Source organism: Bidens hawaiensis, unplaced genomic scaffold, assembly GCF_021521415.1.
Source record: "Bidens hawaiensis isolate Kalapana, Puna unplaced genomic scaffold, B.hawaiensis_p1.1 tig00003653_1, whole genome shotgun sequence".
In the NCBI taxonomy this organism is placed as follows: Eukaryota; Viridiplantae; Streptophyta; class Magnoliopsida; order Asterales; family Asteraceae; genus Bidens; species Bidens hawaiensis.
In genome coordinates, this window is record NW_027491209.1 from 1,864,935 (window position 1) to 1,888,300 (window position 23,366).

A 23,366-nucleotide genomic window follows, 5' to 3' on the forward strand; every position below is an offset into this window, starting at 1 on the left:
CAAAAAACGGCAAAAATTTCTAAGGAAAAGATGAGGAAAACCTTCACGCAGGTCAGTTATAGGTAAAGTTTGGTCATCCCACTAAATGAAAGTGACGGTCCTACCCGCACAATCATGATAGAGGAAACTGAACATTAACCTATTGACAACCGCGCGTCGAAAGGTTAACTTATTCAAAACACTTAGAAAATTTCTAAAATGATGAGGAAAACCTTCACGCAGGTCAGTTATAGGTGAAGTTTGGTCATCCCACTAAATGAAAGTGACGGTCCTACCCGCACAATCATGATAGAGGAAACTGAACATTAACCTATTGACAAACACGCATCGAAAGGTTAACTTATTTAAAACACTTAGAAAATTTCTAAGGAAAAGATGAGGAAAACCTTCACGCAGGTCAGATATAGGTAAAGTTTAGCCATCCTACTAAGTGAAAGTGACGGTCTTACCCGCACAATCACGAAAGAGGAAGCAAAACTTTAACCTATCATCTGCCACGTTGAAAGGTTAACTTATCCAAACTACTCAAGAAATTGCTAAGTTAAACTAAAATATGCGTGAAACAAAGATTCAAAAATAAGAGGGAATATACCCCCTTACCTTGGTAACCAAGAAACCGTAAGACAAGTGCGGGTACAGTGTCAAGGCGAAACCCTTCACATACTTAGCACCTGCAGGGAATTGAAGCCAAGAATACCTTGGAAACCAAGAAACCGTAAGACAAGTGCGGGTACAGTGTCAAGGCGAAACCCTTCACATACTTAGCACCTGCAGGGAATTGAAGCCAAGAATACCTTGGAAATCAAGAAACTATAAGACGAGTGCGGGTACAGTGTCAAGGCGAAACCCTTCACATACTTAGCACTTGCAGGGAATTGAAACCAAGAAGGATCTTCTGGGCCATGCTTGTGGAAAGGGAAATAACATCCCCGCATAGCGGGAACGTTGAGAACTAGATTGTTTGAAGCTCCAAGATGGAATTGGTTGTTTAACATAATTGATCACTATGTCTAAAACTACCAAAACCTCGTGGAGAATCTACACAAGTGAAACTCAACGCTCCTGACTTGCGAGGAGGTTACACACCTACCCGCATCATACCCAAAGATCAAGCAGAAAAGTCGGGAATTTCTGCACTTGACATTAGGAAAACCGCGGGAAGAATCCACATGGAAAACCTTAAAACTAAAAACTCTTTTCAAAACCCTTTGCTTAAGTCCAAAAGTTCACCTCACTTATTAACAATTCATGAGAAGAACAATGGACTGGGGGGGACTTGAAGAGGTAGGTCCCAGCAGAGCCCAGTTGGACCCGCAAGACTCACCTTGAAGAGGGACGTCTGCGCAGAGACCAACTGGTTCCGCAGGACCCACCATGCTCAGAGAGATGAAGACCTTACGCGTAGTACGCCAGCTGTTCCGGCAGGAAAAGCCTCCCAGTGGTGAAGTACCTCGCCTGTTCCCGCAGCTGCGGATACAAGCCATGAGGGAAGGCTACCCGCACTAATAGTAAGGCTACACGCACAAGGCACTAACTCTCAATAATTCAGTAATGTCACCCGAAGAAGGAATGAGCAAGGCGGGAATACTCCCGCCCAAATGAGCCAGTCCGTACGCTTCTGGAAGATCTTTTGTACTATACCTGCCAAGGTATGGACAAAATAGACAAGATCTGACCAAAGCAGCCCATGAACCAATCACAGGGTGACAGCTCACCGACAACAGTACGAGGAGGAGCACGCTCTAGTACAAAATGTCACTATCAGCCGCTGCCTACCCACCAACCCTCATCGTGGCACGTACATAGCCTGTAGTTGGTGGAAAAGGAATAGTACACAGCCGGCCATGTCACTATCAGCCGCTGCCTACCCACCAACCACCAGCATGGCACGTACATAGCTCACAGTTGGTGGAAAAGGAATATTATACAGCTGGCTGTACCTGCTTGGAAACCTACCTTCGGCTATAAATACTCCAACACCTTGGAACGGTATCATCATCACAGATCATCTGATATTATCTTACTTAGCTATTTCTCTTAATATACACTTATATTGAGAGCAATCTAGTCTGATTCTCACGCCGGAGGGTGGTCACAAGGAGGTACCCCCCCTTCTCAGTGACGAGCTCACGGTGTCTGTTTTGCAGGTCATCAGAAGAATAACAATCTTTGCCGGACCTAACCCTCGTGGGAAACATCTACTTAACCCTAAGATTATCCGTAATATGCCGGGATAACCTAGTGTTTCTTCATAATAATGTGTTCGAAACTTTGTGTTAAATAAGTACAAACCAAAACATAGTACAAATGATTAATGCATGTTGGTGTATATGAAATAGAGGTGGGTGCATGAACTTCCGATTGACATACCAACAGGGAGGTGAACAAAAATCTTAAAGTCTACCAAAAGTGAGACACGTAAATAACTATTCAACACCAACAAAAAGAAGAGACCAATTGGACATATATATGACATTTGGTGTCGGTATTCTTCCGTACCAATTATTATAATAATAACAAGATTTTAAAACTAAGTTTACATTTGACAAATGATATTTAGTTTTTATATAACAATCAGTCTTTGTTGACCTCAAAATCTGAAACTGATGTGCTGTAATATTCATTTTCGACATTGGCTAAATGTACTATTCATGTACGCGTTTTTAGGGTAGGAGGGGCGTTCATCAACTACCCAAATCGGGTTGGATATCCTAAGCGGGTACACTGTTGCCTCCCCTTATGTTAGTGAAAATCAGGTTATAGTCACTGATTCGAGAAGAGAGAGAGAGAGAGAGAGTGGACACTAGTTATAACCTATCCAATCATCCAACATCATCTATAGGGTACAAGAAAGGAAAACTACATCTGATTAAGGTGTTTTTAGGGTAGTTGATGATGTAAATTAGAGTAGTACGTTGACAGTGTAAATAACATGACACTATATGATTGTTAGAATTTAGGGAATCACCCTAGTGGATTATCCCTCCCACCCTAATGTGAATATACATATATGGCGTATATGTATATTCACACCAAACCCCTATTAATGTGATTTGATATATATATGTGTGTGTGTGTGTTGTGTGTGTGTGGACGTATAGCGAGCAACAACGAGATGGGTACATCTAATAAAAGTTGAAAAGGGTGTGATAGGATTAACAAAGGGTTATGCTAAACGTGTGCTAAAAGTCAGGGACATAGCTTTGTTGGAGCCAGGGGTGGCCCCGGCCCCCTCCGTTTTTTCGCTCGGTAATGTAAAATCATTTTTCGGCCGAAATTTTTTATACATAGTGTAAATTTACCCGTTTCTGATCGAAATTTTGAGTCCGGCCCCCTCCGTTTTTTGCTCGATAGTGTAAATTTATTCTTCTTTTGCCCAAAAATTATTATACATTGTGACAATTTACCCGTTTCCGACTGAAAATTTGAGCCCGACCTCCGTTTTTTGCTCGGCAGTGTAAAGTTATCTTTTTTCTGCCGAAAATTTTTATACATGGTTTAAATTCACCCGTTTCCGCCTGACATTTGAGCCCGCCCCCCTCTAATGTATGAATTTTTTTTATACATATTGAGTCCGCCCCCCGCCCCCCAACGTGTATGTCCAAGCTTCACCACTGCTAAAAGTGTCATCTTATGTTGTTTTTATTGAATAAACACCTCTTACTAAATTAGTTATATCATTTCTCAACTTTTACTTAGGGGTATCTTAAATTACTTATATCGTTTCTCTACTTATAAGGGGTGTCTTGAGCAAACACGCTACACTCTATACGTTTGGCCTCAACCATATCTAAACCTTTGTTTTCATGTTTCAGTACTTTTGTAACTGATGCATTAATGGTAGTACAATCCAGCTTGATGCACAATTGCCAAGAAAAACATATAGCACAATAGGATGTTGAAATCTGGCGTGATTCTTTAAACAATAGACCTGACAAAACATGTCCCCATCTTTATTTGTTGTTACAGTATCTTTTATGGGATAAAAGAAGAAAATTATGAATGTAATTATACAACTGACTGTTTTTACCTAAAGGGTGTGTACGTGTTGTTATCTGCTGGAAATTGCAGTGAAGTCTTTATTAAGGTTTGTTTTGTTTTATTTTGTTTGCAATAATGCTGTCAATGTTCACATGCATGTGTATCCTCAACACAATCTGAACTGCAATGATTTATGTCTTTCATTTCAATCCATCAACCTAAAGGCAACAATGGTCTCCTGAGTTTCTACACATTTCTCAGCATTATGTACAACATTCAAGAGGTCTCTGAAAATAAGTGCATGCTAATGGTAAATATAAACGAGATGGACATAGTCTCGACGAAGCTTGAGCTTGACCCGTGTTGAGTTTGATCTCTACATAAAAGTTAAGATTCCCTCATAAGTTATGTTATAGTCTTGAGCTCGCTAGGATAAAAATTTGTTACGTACATATTGTAGCAAGGCATGCCACTTTTTATTAAAACAAATTATAAAACTAAAATAATTATACTCTTACTATTATTGGGAAAATCTTCACTTCGTCCTTGATTGCAACACGAGTAAATAAACTGGTTGTTGAAGACCGTGATTGAGAATTTGTGTACACCACGGGTCCTTCAAAACAAATTTCGAGTATCCTTAGGATGACTGATTTATCTCCTAGTGAATTATAGCCTAACCAATAGATATTGTCCAAGATGGCTCACACGCATAGGATATACTGAGTAAAAAGGTCTCCTTGGTTTTGTGAAAAAAAGAAGTAGAAGAAGATGGTGGAAACATAGTTAGAGAATTCTCACGAGCAATTTTGCTACAATAATCCTTGTGCTCGTGTTATTTCTTTATGTCATTAAAAAATAAGCCATATACCTAATTGAATTTATACACATTCAAAAAGTGTAACATCCGAGCTCTCGTGCATCAATATTGTCTATTTTGCCTTCGATTGACTCATGAATTTGTTTTTGTTGCCCCAATTGAGATTCCAAGAAGTTCATCCATCCTGGACAAGACGACAACTTTAATCCATTTTCTTTCAACTTTCCACAGCTTTGGTTGTTCTAGCAATACAATTTCGAGTATTGATGTTACATTTACTTTAGCTACGTTTTGAATATGATTTGTTTCGATTAGTTGTGATGCTCACAACATGGTATAACACAAACCTTAAGAAAAATCATCTATTTAGCTAATATATTAATACAATTATTTATATCCAAAACTAGTGAAAAATCATTTTCACCGGCGTTTTTCCAGCACATGTAACTATTATATAATTATTTTACGTTCTATGTACTTGTGATTCGTTTTGGATACATATAATATTTACTTTTCTTTCTAGGGACAGGGGCTTGAAATGTGAGGTATAAAATCTTTGAAAGCCACTAGACCACTGCCTCAAGCTAACTAACTTTTACTTTTGGTGAGGTGACAAGTTAATTCATTGAAGAAGCGAACTCGAACTCAAAGGAAGAAGATAAAAACAAAAAAGGGAACCACTCAAGAGTCCCTTGTATGGATGTGACCGTTGGATGTATATCTTGACATTGTTTTTATGGTTTTTATGACGTGCGTTGATAATTGCAACACATATGTCTGGTCACGAAAGTTAGATAGATTGTCATGACTAGATCGACTTGCTTTAGACAAAGTAATTAAAAGTTAAGCTTTGGTTTCGGCATGTTAGATGCTACTGTTATATAATAACTGTTAGGTGATGTAAAACTAGAATTTGCTCAGCATGTAAGTGACTTTTATATGCATATAAGGTTAGGAAGTTCACTTGAAAAGAAAAAGGAACGTGGGAGCACCACGGGTTATCCAGACGGCCAATGGCATCCAAGTTTAGTTCAAAGTTGTTAACGTTTTGTTTAGTTATACATTGATTAATTTACCATAGACTACTTTAAACAAGTTTCATTTCCATTGCGTTAATAATAATTTAAGGTTTAAGGGTGGGCGGAGTGTGGGGCGAAAGGGGATTGGTGTCACCTGGTACAGATGGGAGCACCGCCCCGACACCCAGTACCAAAAAAATCCATGCCACATTAGCATATCCACGTCGCATCCCATCCCGACTCAACATTAATATTACCATTCAACGGAAATGTTTAAAAAAACAATTAGTTTTACCATATAAATATTAACCTTATCTAGCAACTTTTTACACAAACATTCATTCTTTCATCTCAAACTCTCTCAAAAACTTTCTATTTTCAAATCACAAACAAAATATGCTTGGATGTGCGTTACAGACTACGATGCATATGGAGGTTTTGCACTGCAATTCAACGGGCCTATGTACAATTTGGAGGTACTGGCTAGCGTATTACATACCGAGCTAACGCAAAGTGGAGGGATGTCAATGTTACGCAATTCTATCGATACTACGTAGCCACACATTCTGTGATGCTTGAAACACAAGCGTTTCAGAAGCAAATCGTGACTATCGAAACCAGTTCTCGAACAATTTTTTTTCACATGGAAATATGGGATGTTCTAAGAAATCATCTTCGGCTTGAGGCTATAGCTTTTACTCCAACTCCGGCTCAGGCTCAAGACGATTTCGACGCTGGCGAATTCGAATTAGAGAGCAAGTTTATGTTTTCTTAAATTAGTATTTTAATGTTTTGGTTTAAAGTTATTTATTTGTAAGGTTTATTATAATTATATTATATTTATTTTTTAATTTGATAATAATTAAGTTAATTTAATTAAATGAAAAAAATTAATAGTTGAAAAATAAATTGAGATGCATTGTAATGGTTAAAAGATGGATTGCGATTGTTTAGAGATGAAATGATATAACGTTAACGTGATATAGAGAAAATGTTAAAACTAGTAAAAAATGGATTGAGACGTGGAATACACTCCCACCACCCTAACGCCTTGTTCTTGAGTTTTTTAATCACGAAAAGAAAAGGAAAGGAAACGGAAGGATAAGAAAGGAAAGGGAAGGGAAAGAAATTTTTTTTAATAGGTGTGTTCTTGAGTTGAAAAGAAATTAGAGGAAATGAAAGGATAACTTATTCGGAAAAAACTTATCCTTATAATCATCCTATTTTTGAGAGGATAATTTATTGGGAAAAAATATCAATTTAATCCCTCCTAACTCCTTATACTCCTTTTCTTTTCATCATAAAAAAACTCAAGAACATACATTTTTTAATTATCCTTTGTTTTCATTTTCTTTCCTTACTTTAAAAAAACTCAAGAACAAGACATAAGTACTTTTTTTGAATGTGTAAACCCAACTTACAAGACCCCGGTTGAAGAGGTAGGTCCCAGCAGAGCCCAGTTGGACCCGCAAGACTCACCTTGAAGAGGGACGTCTGCGCAAAGACCAACGGGATCCGCAGGACCCACCATGCTCAGAGAGATGAAGACCTTACGCATAGTACGCCAGCTGTTCCCGCAGGAAAAGCCTCCCAATGGTAAAGTACCCCGCATGTTCCCGTAGCTGCGGATACAAGCCATGAGGGAAGGCTACCCGCACTAATAGTAAGGCTACACGCACATGGCACTAACTCTTAATAATTCAGTAATGTCACCTGAAGAAGGAATGAGCAAGGCGGGAATACTCCCGCCCAAATGAGCCAGTCCGTACGCTTCTGGAAGATCTTTTGTACTATACCTGCCAAGGTATGGACAAAATAGACAAGATCTGACCAAAGCAGCCCATGAACCAATCACAGGGTGACAGCTCACCGACAATAGTACGAGGAGGAGCATGCTCCAGTACAAAATGTCACTATCAGCCGCTGCCTACCCACCAACCCTCATCGTGGCACGTACATAGCCGGTAGTTGGTGGAAAAGGAATAGTACACAGCCGGCCATGTCACTATCAGCCGCTGCCTACCCACCAACCACCAGCGTGGCACGTGCGTAGCCTGTAGTTGGTGGAAAAGGAATATTATACAGCTGGTGGTACCTGCTTGGAAACTACCTTCGGCTATAAATACTCCAACACCTTGGAACGGTATCATCATCTTATATCATCTGATATTATCTTATCTTCTCTAGCTATTTCTCTTAATATACATTTATATTCAGAGCAATCTAGTCTGATTCTCACGCCGGAGGGTGGTCACAAGGAGGAACCCCCCCTTCTCAGTGACGAGCTCACGGTGTCTGTTTTGCAGGTTGAGAAGAATAACCATCTTTGCCGGACCTAACCCTCGTGGGAAACATCTACTTAACCCTAAGATTATCCTTAATCTGCCGGGGTCACATAGTGTTTCTTCATTGGCGCCATCCGTGCATAAAAGCTAGAACTAATTCTTTTTAAGTTTTTTCAAAACCTCTGGAAAGATGGTTAAGGTTACTCTGATGCCAAGGCCAACGAGTGACCAAGAAACTCCGGTAACCACAACCCCAGCTACTGGGGGGAACACCGGTGAGTACACAATTTTTACGAACACTACCCCGGTTACCCAAGCCGGGGCAAGTGCAGTAAACAATCATTCACTGGGATTCACCGATACCCAGTTGGAGAGACAACAGACGAGGCTCCCCCGCCAAACACTTGATCAAGTTAAAGCGTGGGCGGAAGCACGTCAGGAGGAATTCCAAGCTGAGTTGGATGAACGCTTACGTTCACTCCAACAGGCTGACGAATTCGGAAGCACTCGACAACAGCTCAACATGAGCAATGAGTGCGAGTACTTGGACGATGATTGGGAGGAGTCCGACAGTGACGCAAACCCTCGTCATAGGGCGAATGGGAAGCGCAAGGAAACGAACTTCCAACCGAGAAGGAATTTTGGAGAAACCTTCAAACCAAGGAACGCGGGGGGAAACCCACGTGACTTCTCCAAAATCTTTAGACCAACTGTTGCAAATGCGGGAACGTCCAAGTTTGCAAGGGACATTGCGGAAGCAATCGCCCCGAAGAGTGCCAAACAGATGTCCAACATCGGCACTTATGATGGTATATCCGACCCAGACGATCACTTGAACAGATTCATAGCGGGGGCAACCGTCAGCAACTGGACGGAACCCACTTGGTGTTATATGTTCCAGATGACGCTGGTTGGAGCGGCCAGTGTGTGGTTTGATCGTTTACCGGTCCACCACATCTATGATTGGGCGGACTTCCAACACAAGTTCAGCCAGCACTTCAGTCAACAGAGGAAATATACTGAACAGCAGTGGACGATCCTCAACTGCGTTAGAGAGGAGGATGAATCTTTACTAGACTTCATCACTCGCTTCAACTCGAAGAAGCTGAGTCTGGGCACCATAAGCAAAGATCTTGTTCGCGCCGCTTTCATCCAGGGCACCGAATACCCAGAGCTTATCCGCACGTTGACGGGTAAAGACGGCATGCCATCCACATGGGATGCCATCATGATGGCGGCTAAGCGCTTTGCCGAAACGGAGAAGCAACTGGGTAGGAATCTTCCCCAGAGTACAAACCTCCACACGCAGAGGACTAGAGAAAACAACGTCCGGACCGCCGGGCAAAACAAAAAGAGGAAGCTAGGTATTTGGCAGTCAAGGGTAAACTTTGACACCTCATCCAGCTCTCGCCCTCTAGTAGGCGGAAGGGATAACACGCACCCATCAAGCCGAAACCCCCGGTGGACGGCACTCACCAAAAGCGTCACAGAGATATTTGCCACCGAAAAACTCCCATGGCCAAAAGCTCCAATGATCCGGCAGCGACATAACGCGGATCAGAGCAAATCCTGTGACTTCCATGGGACAAAGGGTCACACAACTGAGGAGTGTACATCCTTGAAGGATATTGTTGAAACATTCGTCAAGGATGGAAAACTTACACACCTTGTGGCATCAATCAAGAATGGAGGGATGAATGATAACCGATACAAAGGCAACGGACGAAAGCCCGTTGACATCAGCATCCACATGGTTCATAGTAACGTCAGAGGAAGAAAAAGACGAACGACAGAACCATGCGCGTGGAAGGAAGCTGAGGTGCGCTTCCCGCGAGTGCCTGGAGGACCCAACAAAGAAGGCCCTATCGTCATCAAAAGCCAGCTGGGGCACTACATCACTTCCCGCACTCTTGCTGACAACGGCGCCTCGTCAACGGTTATGTACAGGCAGTTCTTCGACAAGCTAGACGACGAAGACAAGGAACGCCTGGAAACGGTCTACGCCTCGATGGAAGGGTTCGACGGCAGCACAAACACCCCCTGGGTATCCTATCTTTCCCCGTCATTCTCACGGACGGGAAACACTCCCGCACAGAAGACGTGGACTTTGTCGTAATGAGGAAGCCACACCACACATACGACATTCTCTTCGGGAGAGACGGGATGGCAAGATTCAATGCCGTGGTATCTTCAGTCCACAGCATGATGGGATGGCCAACAGCTGAGGGTGTAGCGATGATCACCGGTATTCCCCAGGTATGCATCGCATCTGTCTCATCTAAACCCAAACCAAAGATGGCTAAACCAACCATCACCGAACCAGAAGAATGGGCCTTCAATGGCAAATACCCTGACCAGGCTGTTACCATTGGCCCAACAGTCACTGATCCTACGCGCACCTTACTCAAACGCTTACTACAGAAAAACGCTGACATCTTCGCGTGGACACCAGCTGACATGACTGGTGTACCTCGAAGTAAGGCAGAGCATAAGCTCAAGTGTGACCCGACTTTTACGCCAGTAATACAAAAGCGCAGAGTAATGGGGGCGGAACAAGCTAACGCGTGTAGAACCCAAGTCAAGGAACTCCTTGACGCGGGCATCGTACGCGTTAGCAGATATCAAACATGGGTTGCAAATCCCGTCATGGTACCGAAATCTAACAAGCAATGGCGCATGTGCATAGATTTCAAAGACTTAAACAAAGCATGCCCAAAGATTGTTAACCGTTACCTGAAATTGACCTTAAGGTAGATTCGTTAGCACCGTTTCGCCTTAAATGCTTCCTTGATGCGTATAAGGGGTACCATCAAATCCACATGGCCGTTGACGATCAGGACAAAACCGCATTTCGGACGTCCGATGGCACATTTTGTTATCAAATGATGCCATTCGGACTTAAGAATCCCGGGTCCACATACCAACGCCTGATGGACAAAGAGTTTCATGCCCAAATTGGGAGGAACTTGGAAGTCTACATGGATGACTTGGTCATCAAAAGCCCTGAGCCAGAAGCGATGTTGAAAGACATCGAAGAAACTTTCAACACACTCAGAAAGATAAACATGAAGCTCAATCCGAGCAAGTGTTCCTTTGGGATGGAAGGGAAGTTCTTAGGAGTCATTGTTATTAAAGATGGCTTCAGAGCGAACCCTGAAAAGGTCGAAGCCATTATCAAAATGGAATCACCTACTACCATCAAGCAAGCTCAGACACTGAATGGACGACTAGTCGCACTTAACCGCTTTTTGGCAAACCATGCGGATAGGTCGTTCCCATTCGTGTCAACATTGAGAAACTGTTTAAAGAACGCACTTCCGCTGGACACCAGAAGCGGAAGCAGCTTTTCAGGAAATTCGGTCACGCTTGATCGAACTCCCAACGCTCACAGCACCAGAAGCGGGGGAGGAATTAATCCTATACCTTTCCGCCACAGATAAAGCAACCGGGGCAGTCCTGCTAGTAGAGCGAAAAGGCATCCAGATGCCAATCTACTATGTTAGCCGTGTCCTAACAGACGTAGAAACCTAGTACTCTACTCTCGAAAAATTAGTCTTAGCACTTGTACATGCTTCACGCAGGCTAAGACGATATTTCCAAGGTCACCCAATCACCATTCTCACCAACTTCAAACTTGCAAACGTTCTAGGCAAACCCGAATTGTCAGGACGCCTAGCCAAATGGGCAATAGAATTGGGAGAATACGCGATAAAGTACAAGCCAAGACCAGCCATAAAAGGCCAGGTCTTGGCCGACTTTATTGCAGAAGTCCCCGCTTCGCGGGAGAAAGAGTGCCAGGAGGAGGCTCAACCCTCTCCAGCACAGGACATCGATGATGTCTGGCGACTCTGCACTGATGGAGCAGCCAACAACGAGGGTTCAGGCGCAGGGTTGAAACTAACCAACCCAGCAGGCCAAGAATACACTTACGCTATTCGACTGGATTTTCCAAGTACGAATAAAAAAGCGGAGTATGAAGCATTCTTGGCCGGGCTGAGAATTGCGCGTAAGATGGGAGTGAAAAACTTGGAAGCCCACGTGGATTCCATGTTAGTAGCCAACCAAATAAACGGGACGTACACGGCCGTGAACGACACAATGGCCCTGTACCTCGCACAAGCAAAAACCCTTATGCGCGATTTTAACGATTGTAAAGTCATACACGTCAAGCGTAGCGAAAACAAATCTGCGGATGCGTTAAGCAAGCTTGCATCATTAGCCTTCACCCACTTGGGAAAGGACATCCGCATTGAACTCCTTGGAGCACCATCAGTCCCGCACAAGGAAATCTGTGTCATCCAAACCGGCACAGAAACGTGGATGACACCAATAATAAATTACCTTGCGGCGGGTATACTACCAGAGTCAAAAACACAGGCAAGAAAAATACGCTGTAAAGTACTGAACTATCAACTCATCGATAACATCCTTTACAGATGTAATTTTCTTGGCCCACTCCTAAGATGCGTGGACAACCAAGATGCTGGCTACCTCCTAAGGGAAGTGCACGAGGGCATCTGTGGAGTACACACAGGTCCACGCGCTGTTGTAGCTAAGTTAAACAACGCGGGATACTTTTGGCCGGGGATGCATACGGATGCGCTGGCATACATCAGAAAATGTAGGTCTTGCCAACTCTACGCACCCAACACGCATCGCCCGAAGAATGAACTTGTTCCAGTCACCTCTTCATGGCCATTTCAGAAGTGGGCCATCGATGTGACAGGCCCATTTCCCACAGCAGCAGGGAACGTTCAGTTTCTAGTGGTAGCCATCGACTACTTCACCAAGTGGATAGAAGCAAAACCCTTAGCCCAAACAACCGCAAAACATATCAAAAAATTTATTTGGGAATTTATTATTTGTCGTTTTGGATTTCCACAGAATTTGGTGAGCGATAACGGCACCAACTTTGCTGACAAGAAGCTACAAAAGTGGCTGGAAGAACTTCAAATCACCCACACCTTTACCTCAGTGGCGCACCCGCAGGGTAATGGTGAGGTGGAAAGAGCAAATAAGAGCATCGTCGACGGCATAAAGAAAAGACTCTTGGAACACAGATCCGGCTGGGTGGACGAAGTTCCACACGTCCTTTGGGCAAACAGAACGCTGAAAAAGGCAAGTACGGGAGAAACCCCGTTCAGCCTCACTTATGGTACTGAAGCCATGGTCCCGGTCGAAATTGGTCTACCCTCACCAAGGGTCTTGACTCAGCCAGAAGACAATGATGCAGAAAGACGGTTAGACCTTATGCTAACCGAAGAACGCAGAGACTTAGCCGCAGCGCGTGAAGAGAATTACAAGCGACAAATGCAAAAATACTACAACACGCGGGTAAAACTCTGCAACTTCAATGTAGGAGACTACATATTGCGTAACAACGAGGCTTCGAACCAAGAGCGCCCAGGAAAGCTGGCCCCGGTCTGGGAAGGACCATACATTATCAAAGAAGTTTTGGGAAAGGGCGCATACCGGCTCGAAAGGCTCGATGGCACCCCCATCCCAAGAACATGGAATGGAGCTCAATTACGCAAATGTTACATGTAGATCAATTCCAAACTTGTAAAGAAAATGCCTAGAGCCACTTCAAATGGAAATGATTCTCCTTTATCACATTGTGTTGATAGCCTTACCTTTATACTTATGAACTTTCCACACTGATATGCCGGTATTCACCGCATAAATAAGTGTGAAAAGAAGTAAGTCGTTGCGTGTGAAAGGCGGCAAAACCCACATCAGCATAAAAACGGTAAAAATTTCTAAGGAAAAGATGAGGAAAACCTTCACGCAGGTCAGATATAGGTAAAGTTTAGCCATCCTACTAAGTGAAAGTGACGGTCTTACCCGCACAATCACGAAAGAGGAAGCAAAACTTTAACCTATTATCTGCCACGTTGAAAGGTTAACTTATCCAAAGTACTCAAGAAATTGCTAAGTTAAACTAAAATATGCGTGAAACAAAACATATAAGGTTTACAAGGCAAGGCATTAACAAATAATTTATATTCCAATTGCTGGGCATATACCCGCATACAAAAATATAAATCTATTCTAACAGTGGGAAGGGATTTAAAGAATCAAGCTTCAGGACCACTCCCGCTTGAACCCGCACCATCAGTTGAGTGTGGCGGTTCAAGGAAAGCCTTGAGAATAGCTAGCCCATCATCAGCAGCAGCAATCTCGTTCACCTTCCCCACCACCGGATGCGGGAAGGAAGCATACTGATTCACTGCCTGGTCATAAGCAGCTTCAGTATCCACGTCATAAAGAGGGAAGTTGGAAGGCGGGATGCCTTGTTCAACAAACCCTAGACCAAGCAGGAACCCAGCCTTTTCCCCATCCTCATGAGAAGCATTGAGGGCTGCGCTCATAGAATCGTCATAGGATGTGTTCGTAAGAACCCGATGCACAACCTACAAAATAAAAATACATTAAAAACTTTTCTAAGTATAAAGAAATGCTTGAAGAAACTACGAAACTACGAAACTACGCATACCTGCGACAACGCTTCTCGTAGAAGCCACTCCTTGGTGACCAGAGCCTCCTGGAGGGCAGCTTGAGCTTCATCACGGGCGCGTTCGGCTTCGTTTTTAGTAAGGTTGGCAAGCAACACATCTTTAGCTACAGCCTCTTCAACGCCCTTCAGCTTACGCTCAGTGTGGTCAAGCATGCCCCTCTGGTCCAAGATCTCTTGGAGCTTCTTGGCGTCTTCCATGGCCAAGGCATCATGAGCCTGCTGGAGCTTCTCTAATCTGGCCTTAAGTTCTTCAACTTCAGTGCGTAGAGGCTCAGCAACAGCTTCAGCCTTGGTGGCCCTTTCGGTTGCGTTCCGTGCAGTCTCCTTAGCCAACCTAAGCTGTTCGTTAACAGCTTGGGTAGCCTTGGAACGGGCCTCGAGCCGGGCCTGAACTTCAACCTCGAGGGCCTTGAAGGCCTTTTCCTTCTCCGCAGCAATGGCGGAAAGTCTCCTGTTCTCCTCCCGGATAGCCCGCGCCTGAGCCACTTCCTGGCTACGCGCCGTCTTTAACTTGTCGTTTTCACGACAAAGCAACTCGACGCGCGGCTGCATCCGGGCAAGGAGAATCCGAAGCTCATTCGTCAGCCTACCCTCCTGGTAGCTAGACATGGCTTCCCCCAACGCACCACTTGGGGCGGTGTGGCGTGCCCATTCGACACAATCCACCGAGGAGCGTACACCTCGTTGGAATCACGAACTGCAATTAAAAAAAACAGTTAAAAAAAAAAAGATGATAAAAGGGATAAGGCCAAAATATCCCCACGCACCTGTAGGGTCGACAACAGGTCGATAGGCACCAAACCCATCACCTGAACCCAAAGGATATCCATCCAAAAGGTCAAGGAGATGGGAAGGAGGCAAAGATGGGCTAGAAGCCCCAACCCTGAACGTACCTGAGGGACCGGCCGTAGTCGCCGGCGCCGGAGGAGGTATTGTAGAGGCCCCTGCGGTAGAAACCAACGGAGGTGAACTCACTGGAGGTGAACTCACAACCGTGGCCGTCGCTGCGGAAGAACCCGCAGGAAAAACCACCGCCGACTCAGTGAAGGATTCCGTGAAGATGACACTGACAGCCAGCGGAGATGATGTTACAGTTGGAACAGTTGCCTCAACGGGATGAGCAACTGAACCAATGCTGCAAACAGGCGCAGCCGCCTGGGTCATCGCCTCGGGTAGGTTGACCAAACCTACCGTCATGGGTCCAGAGATGCTTCTTCCCGCTCCACTCTGGAATGCGGTTGCATCCACGCCTGCACGAAGACAAGATATATAAGTATGATGGCGGAAAGATATGCAGTTAAGCTGAATATAATTTATACTTACGAGTTTTCTTGAGCTTGAAGGTTCTGACAGGCGGGGACGAACCCGATGGAGCCGGCTTCTTCATGCCGGTCACCGTCGTCGTACTGGGCTGCCCGGAGGTGACAGCTGTCTCAACCTCCGGAACAGTGGTCTCACCATCACCAGGTTTCCCCACTGCCTCCTCGCTCTCGGTCTCCGAGTCAGACCGGTTCCCCTGATCGGCAGTGGAGGCAACCTTCGACTTGCCCTTCGCGCCAGCATCCTTCTTCCTCACGAAGAAAGGACCATCTGCGGATTCCTCATCAGAAGATGACAAAATTAGAGGAATTCCAGCAGAGGTTTGAGCATGGAGAGGGCGGGGGTTAAAGAAACCCTTACCTGGCCGCGTGGCGCTCAGAATCTCGTGGCCTGGCGGGTAGACCTCCACAAACCGATCCGCCGTTTGCTCCAGGATGGGCAACTCGTTCTCATCAAGAGCACGAGTACCTAGCCGAGCGGGACCACCGCTCTCACGCGGTTGCAGAAGCGACTGCAAGTTGTTTCCCTCTGAAAATAAAAAGAAAGAAATGGTTAGAGCAAAAACCCTAAATTAGCAAATAATATGAAGCATACCGTAAGGGATAGAGTTCAAACCGTATTCGAGGACGATGGGAATCTGTGGCGCCTCTGCCCCAGCACCTTTCCACACCCCGGCTCATACCGAGCATCACCATCCCAGACTCCGCAAATCGGTAAACCGGAGTCTGGATCCGGGAGATCTTGGTAAACCATTCCGCCTCCTGTTAATTGGAGGCGTGAAGGTTGGGGAGTGCTCTCCCGTTCTTGAATGTCATCGCAATAGGGACGACACGGGCAGAGATATAGAAGAACTCCCGCTTCCAAGACCGAAGACTGCGCTCGGTAGCACAGATCTTCAAACCCTTGATCCGAGTGACCAAGGTGTACCAGCCTTGGATGCACCTCCAAGAGTAGAAGGTCATCAGGCGGTCGACGCGGGGCTCCACACCCAGAATGAGGCACACCCATTCAAAATGGCGGATCTTGGCGATCGCCATTGGGTGTACCTCCGTCAAGTGTACACCGTGTTTCTCCAAAACACGGTACACAAACTTCGTCAATGGGAACCTGAGATTCCCATAGATGAAGAATGCAGCATACACCCCTATCTTGCTTTTGGGGGCATCGTACACCGTCTGGTGAGGCTCAGGAAACTCAGGCTCGAAAGGCTCGAGCATGAACTTCTTGACGATGTACTGATAAAGGTCGACGGAAAGAGCACACTGGCACTCGCCAGCAGTACTCTTATCGTCCTTGTCAGAAGTGAACGTTGGGTTCTCGATATACACGTCGGACTCTTCGGCGGTGACTTCTGGATTGTGAAGGGAAGACATATTGGGGATGGAAAGAAGAACGATTTCAGGAGAATGCTCGACAAAAGTTAGAGTATTCGCCGGAAATCGCTTAGAAGAAGAAGGAAGTGAAAGTGTGAGTTGAGATGCATCCTCTCCTCCCTTTATATACTCATCGCAATGAATGCGATGAATTTAATGCGGAGGAGAGAGGAAAGCGCAGGAGCAATGAGAAGATGACACGTGAAAAGCAAGCTGGCAACAGCTGTTGACAGGACGCGTGCTGTAAGGACACGTGCCGTAAAATTCGCGCCCACGCGCCCGAAAACTTGCGCCCACGTGCCTAAAAAAGCGTCTGGAATGACCATATAATGTCACGTCGCCATAACTTCCTGCATGTCCTGAAACTGTCAGAAGAAACCGTCGGAAGACGCTAACGTCCCTTCAACAGTTTGGACTGTTCTTATCCTTTCACCAACTCTTCGAATTTCAAAAAAGATTCAAAAAGACTAAAAAATAAGAGGGAATATACCCCCTTACCTTGGGAAGTAAAAAACCATAAGACAAGTGCGGGTACAGTGTCAAGGCGAAACCCTTCACATACTTAGCACTTGCAGGGAATTGAAGCCAAGAAGGATCTTATGGGCCGTGCTTGCGGAAAGGGAAATAACACCTCCGCATAGCAGGAACGTTGAGAACTAGCTTGTTTGAAACTTCAAGGCGGAATTGGTGGTTTAACATAACTGATCACTATGTCCAAAACTACAAAAACCTCGTGGAGAGCCTATACAAGTGAAACTCAACGCTCCCGACTTGTGGAGAGGTTAAACACCTACCCGCATCATAACCAAAGATCAGGCAGAAAAGTCGGGAATTTCTGCAAGTGACATTAGGAAAACCGCGGGAAGAATCCCCACGGAAAACCTTAAAAACAAAAACCTCTTTCAAAACCCCTTGCTTAAAGTCCAAAAGTTCACCTCACTAATTCATGAGAAGAACAATGGACTGGGGGGACTTGAAGAGGTAGGTCCCCGCAAAGCCCAGTTGGACCCGCAAGACACACCTTGATGGGGTACGTCTGCGCAAAGACCAACTGGTTCCGCAAGACCCACCATGCTCAGAGAGATTAAGACCTTACACGCAGTAAGCCAGCTGTTCCCGCAGGAAAGCCTCCCTTGGTACAGTACCCTGCCTGTTCTAGCAGCTATGGGTACAAGCTGAGAAGGAAGGCTACCCGCACTAACAGTAAAGCTACACGCATAAGGCACTAACTCTTAATACTTCAGCAATGTCACCAGAAGAAGGAATGAACAAGGCGGGAATATTCCCGCCCAAAAGAGCCAGTCCGTATGCTTCTGGAAGATCTTTTGTACTATACCTGCCAAGGTATGGACAAAATAGACAAGATCTGACCAAAGCAGCCCATGAACCAATCACAGGGTGACAGCTCACCGACAATAGTACGAGGAGGAGCATGCTCCAGTACAAAATGTCACTATCAGCCGCTGCCTACCCACCAACCCTCATCGTGGCACGTACATAGCCTGTAGTTGGTGGCAAAGGAATAGTACACAGCCGGCCATGTCACTATCAGCCGCTGCCTACCCACCAACCACCAGCATGGCACGTACGTAGCCCACAGTTGGTGGAAAAGGAATATTATACAGCTGGCTGTACCTGCTTGGAAACCTACCTTCGGCTATAAATACTCCAACACCTTGGAACGGTATGAAAACAGATCATCTGATATTATCTTATCGTCTCTAGCTATTTCTCTTAATATACATTTATATTCAGAGCAATCTAGTCTGATTCTCACGCCGGAGGGTGGTCACAAGGAGGAACCCCCCCCCCCCCTTCTCAGTGACGAGCTCACGGTGTCTGTTTTGCAGGTTGAGAAGAATAACCATCTTTGCCGGACCTAACCCTCGTGGGAAACATCTACTTAACCCTAAGATTATCCTTAATCTGCCGGGGTCACATAGTGTTTCTTCACCCACTTATAAAGGTGCCTACATACATGTGGTACTATAGCATTTATAAACATAGATTAAAAATGAAATACTTTATGTTAGTTACAATAGAGGTTAAAAAACATAATGTTAACCTCTTTGTCTAGAGTGGAACCACATAAAATTGAAGGCACATGCTTTGTGCACCATAATATGCAAACTACAGAGGTTTCGTGGAGAGTAAACATAGTTTGCTATGCTAAAAGACTCCCTTTTATTTTACTATTATACTTTTAATACTTTAGTTATAATATTTCTAATAATATTAGGACCAGGTCAAACCGGTCTGATTGTTCGGATGAGATTTCAAATACCTTTTTTCCTTCGAAATCACAATTATTAGTTATCTACTAATTCAAGCTTAATATTCTACTAAATTTGTAAATTCAGTCAAGAAATAAAACAATTCCGTATTTAGTTTTAGTTTCCAACTTATCTATAACATCATTTGGTTTTTGAAACTGCTGTTAGTCAGCTGGATTAGTATGAAAATATGATATACGCCAAAATAGATACAACAAGGTCAGTGAGCCATGTTCAACTGCACGGGCTCCTTCATATAGTCATGTCAATCTCTTTTATGTCGTAGTACAATTTACTTTCCTAGATCTAATAGTCAAGTCAAGGTGTAATTTATTTATCTTTTAGATCAAGAGTTCAACATCCGAGGCTATGTTTGGTTTATAAAGTAACTCTATTAAAAATGTTAGTGGTTGTTTATAGACGGAGCCATGGAGGTGAAAGTGTGAAACTAGCATTCATTTATTTAAATGTATCAATTCTACCAAAGGAGGTTAAGATTTTAATATTTTATGGGTTCATCAACGAAAATTAAAAACATAATAAAAAGTTAACGTGTATGTATTTTATTAATGTCCTTAAAAATGAAGAATATTCCAAATGATCCTATTTATAGCCATTAGCCAAAATTTAAGACCAATCGTAGACCGTTAAGGTATCGGTAGTGGTCCACCACTGATCAATACACACTGAGTCACATAACACATTTTAGATCACGTGACTTGTGTCTTCTTCGCGGCTCGGTAGATTATCAAGGGTGATAACGGTCCGCCACTTAGAGTCATCCGACTCGAGGTAGAACGTGCGACCTATAATTAGGCACATGTCGACACTTGATTGTTTTTTTATCAGACTCATAGCGGACCGTTAAGCAAAGGTTGCTAGTCCACTACCACCTTTATTTCTCAATTTTCATTTTAAACCATAAACTGTACTTTGTTATTATTATCGTTAAGCCTATCAACTTCTTTATGATATTTATGGCATGATATTTTGAGGGTGTTACATCTATCATGCTCAAAGTACGAATGTCCTGCTTTGGTAGATTGATAATTTTAAAAAGTCGCTATTTAGGTTGAAATCTCTTTAGCCCGTTTACGAAGCAAATCATAAAATGTCCGAGAATGGAAATTTGAATTTCATTTCAATCTCCTAACAATGCAAAATCTAACTTGGCTTCCTCTAAGTTTCAAATTTTGGTTACTTCAGAAGATTAAATGAATCAAAGGCAAGCTTATTTACAACTCTTGAAAACGTTTGTAAGTGTTAATCAAAGGCAATACTAACCAAGCCAAACAAGGCCTTTTTTTCTTTTGGACTTGGCAAGCCTGAAACTAAGCCCAAACAATATATACTTCAGTCATGTTTGAATTTGATTCAATAAGGTTTATAAGATTGTTGCACATCATATAATCCACTTGTGCACAAAAAATGGTTTGCCAATAAAATGAATCTAAAAATAAACCTTGATAAAAGTGGCCACGTGATATCAGCCATAGATTCTAATAATGAAAGTGTTCGTACCTTCATGGATCTTTCAATCTTCTGAGATTTCAAACCATTTTACACCTAAATTATCAATTATCATCCCATATTCCATTCCTTTTAACTCATTCATTGCACATATATCATATATCTTCATGTGTAAATAAAGGTGTACGTATTTCTTAATTGATCATTTGAACATCCTCTTTGATATATATGCCGCACACATATAACGTTCAATGGCTGATGATAGCGTAGATGACACCGAACTCATAAAGAAAAAAAAACACAAACATAAACACAAACACAAACATAAAGGTAAGAATCGAGGGAATCAAGATGGACGGAATGATCACCCGCCACCATCAATCCCAGGTGCCCGTCTTAGTTTGAAACGAGTGGGGATCCTTTTGGGTGCTTATCTAGCTTTAGGCACCGTTTGTTTTTTTCTTGTTCGGGATCAAATCACCGGTAAGAAAACAGATTATGGAATCCTAGATTCCATGTATTTCTGTGTCGTCACAATGACAACCGTAGGGTACGGAGATCTGGTCCCAGAAACCAAATTTGCCAAAGTTTTAGCTTGTGTTTTCGTGTTCATGGGCATGTTTCTTGGCGGTTTTGCCCTTAGTAAAGCCGCAGACTACATAGTCGAAAAGGAGGTAAATATGTTTGTAAAAGCCATGCAAGTTCATGAAGCATTTGATCCGGTCCAGATGCTCTCTGAGGCTGCTGAGGAATCAGATAAACTCAAATACAAGTTTCTTATCGCACTTATACTTATCGTGGTGCATGTAATAGTTGGAATTGTAGTCTTAATCCTAGTTGAAGACTTGAGTCTAATTGATGCTTATTATTGTGTCTGTGCCACAATAACCACCCTTGGTTATGGTGATAAGAGCTTCACAACCACCGGAGGACGCATTTTTGCGGTTTTCTGGATATTAACTAGTACGATCTCATTAGCGCAGCTGTTTATGTACTTGGTTGAGTTATGGACTGAAAGTAGGCAAAGACAGCTTGTGGATTGGGTACTTGGCAGGAAAATGACAGTTCAAGATATTGAGAATGCTGATCTTGATAATGATAACAGTGTCAGGTTAGATGAAATTCAAATTATCATTTTTAGTTAGTTATGTTAATAACAACTAGACGGTTTACTTTGAAACGGTTATATAATATATATTATGGTTTTTGTTTGTTGTGCAGTCCTGCAGAATATGTGGTGTATAAGCTAAAAGAGATGGGGTTGGTAAACGATCAACTTATCATGAGCGTGATGGAAGGATTCAAGACTTTGGATGTTGATAACTCGGGAACATTGACATCGAACGATTTGTCAAGTTTAAGCAAAATAATGTCCCGGCGTTAAGTCTGTATATTAATATGGATTTTCTGCATTTGTACAATACATACAGTTTTTATGCTTGTAGAACGTTTATGCTCATTACGTTCACAATCTGTACATTGAACGTCGATCAAATGGTAACAAACAAATTATTAGTTGAAAACTTTTTATGTTTTAGTTAAGTTGAAATTACAGGTCTCGAGATGAGAAGCTTAAAGAGGCCGAAAACAGTTAAAGACATGGTTAACTACATCAAAATGTACTAATCGTTAAAATTGGCTCGAAGTCTCGAACTGTAATTGTATGTATAACTAGAATATTATCTTTTAGTGTTACAAATTAAGCCGGAAAATTTACCATTTTATGCAACACTTACGTGGTATTGGCCACTCATTTTAGTCCTTGTCAATTGACGCGTTTGAGCTTATATGTGCATTTGAATAAAGAAATGAAAGTTTTTATATTAATTTTTTCATTAAACATGTATTTGAAGGATGTTCTTTTAGTAATGCCGTAAAATGCGTATGCAATACCTATCTATATTTTATTTGCGGTGTAACAAGTCAATGTGAGAATCATTGTTTACGAGATATTAGATGTACTACAATAGGATGTCTGGACAATCATTTGGTTCTTGCATGCTAAGGCTAAGGGTATATAGCGCATTGGTGCTTCTTTTAAGCTAAACATATTAGGATGAAGTGACAAAGTATGCATATGCCATCCATAGTTGTGTTACATGTTCTAGGTTTTATACTTTTATTACTTATAAACTAAACATTAAGACTTGAGATATGTTGTGACAACAATAGGAACATAAAATCACACTTTTAACCCAAATCACTATGTTTCCCCTCTTTTAACTCATTTCTTTGTGCATCAACACATTTAAATGGTGATTCTCAAACTACTTCAGTTGTCAAAGATGTTCAAATCAACATTTCGTAG

The 23,366-nt window shown here is 43.1% G+C and overlaps 1 protein-coding gene across 1 annotated transcript; it reads left to right on the forward strand.

The window, feature by feature from the left end:
* Window positions 1–21,027: 21,027 nt before the first annotated feature.
* Window positions 21,028–22,578, forward strand: LOC143624050 (two-pore potassium channel 1-like). Its single transcript, XM_077094800.1, has 2 exons — window positions 21,028–22,169; window positions 22,280–22,578. Exons 1-2 carry the CDS (start codon window positions 21,310–21,312, stop codon window positions 22,440–22,442), a joined length of 1,023 nt encoding a protein of 340 aa, XP_076950915.1. The 5' UTR covers window positions 21,028–21,309; the 3' UTR covers window positions 22,443–22,578.
* The last annotated feature ends 788 nt before the right edge of the window (window positions 22,579–23,366 follow it).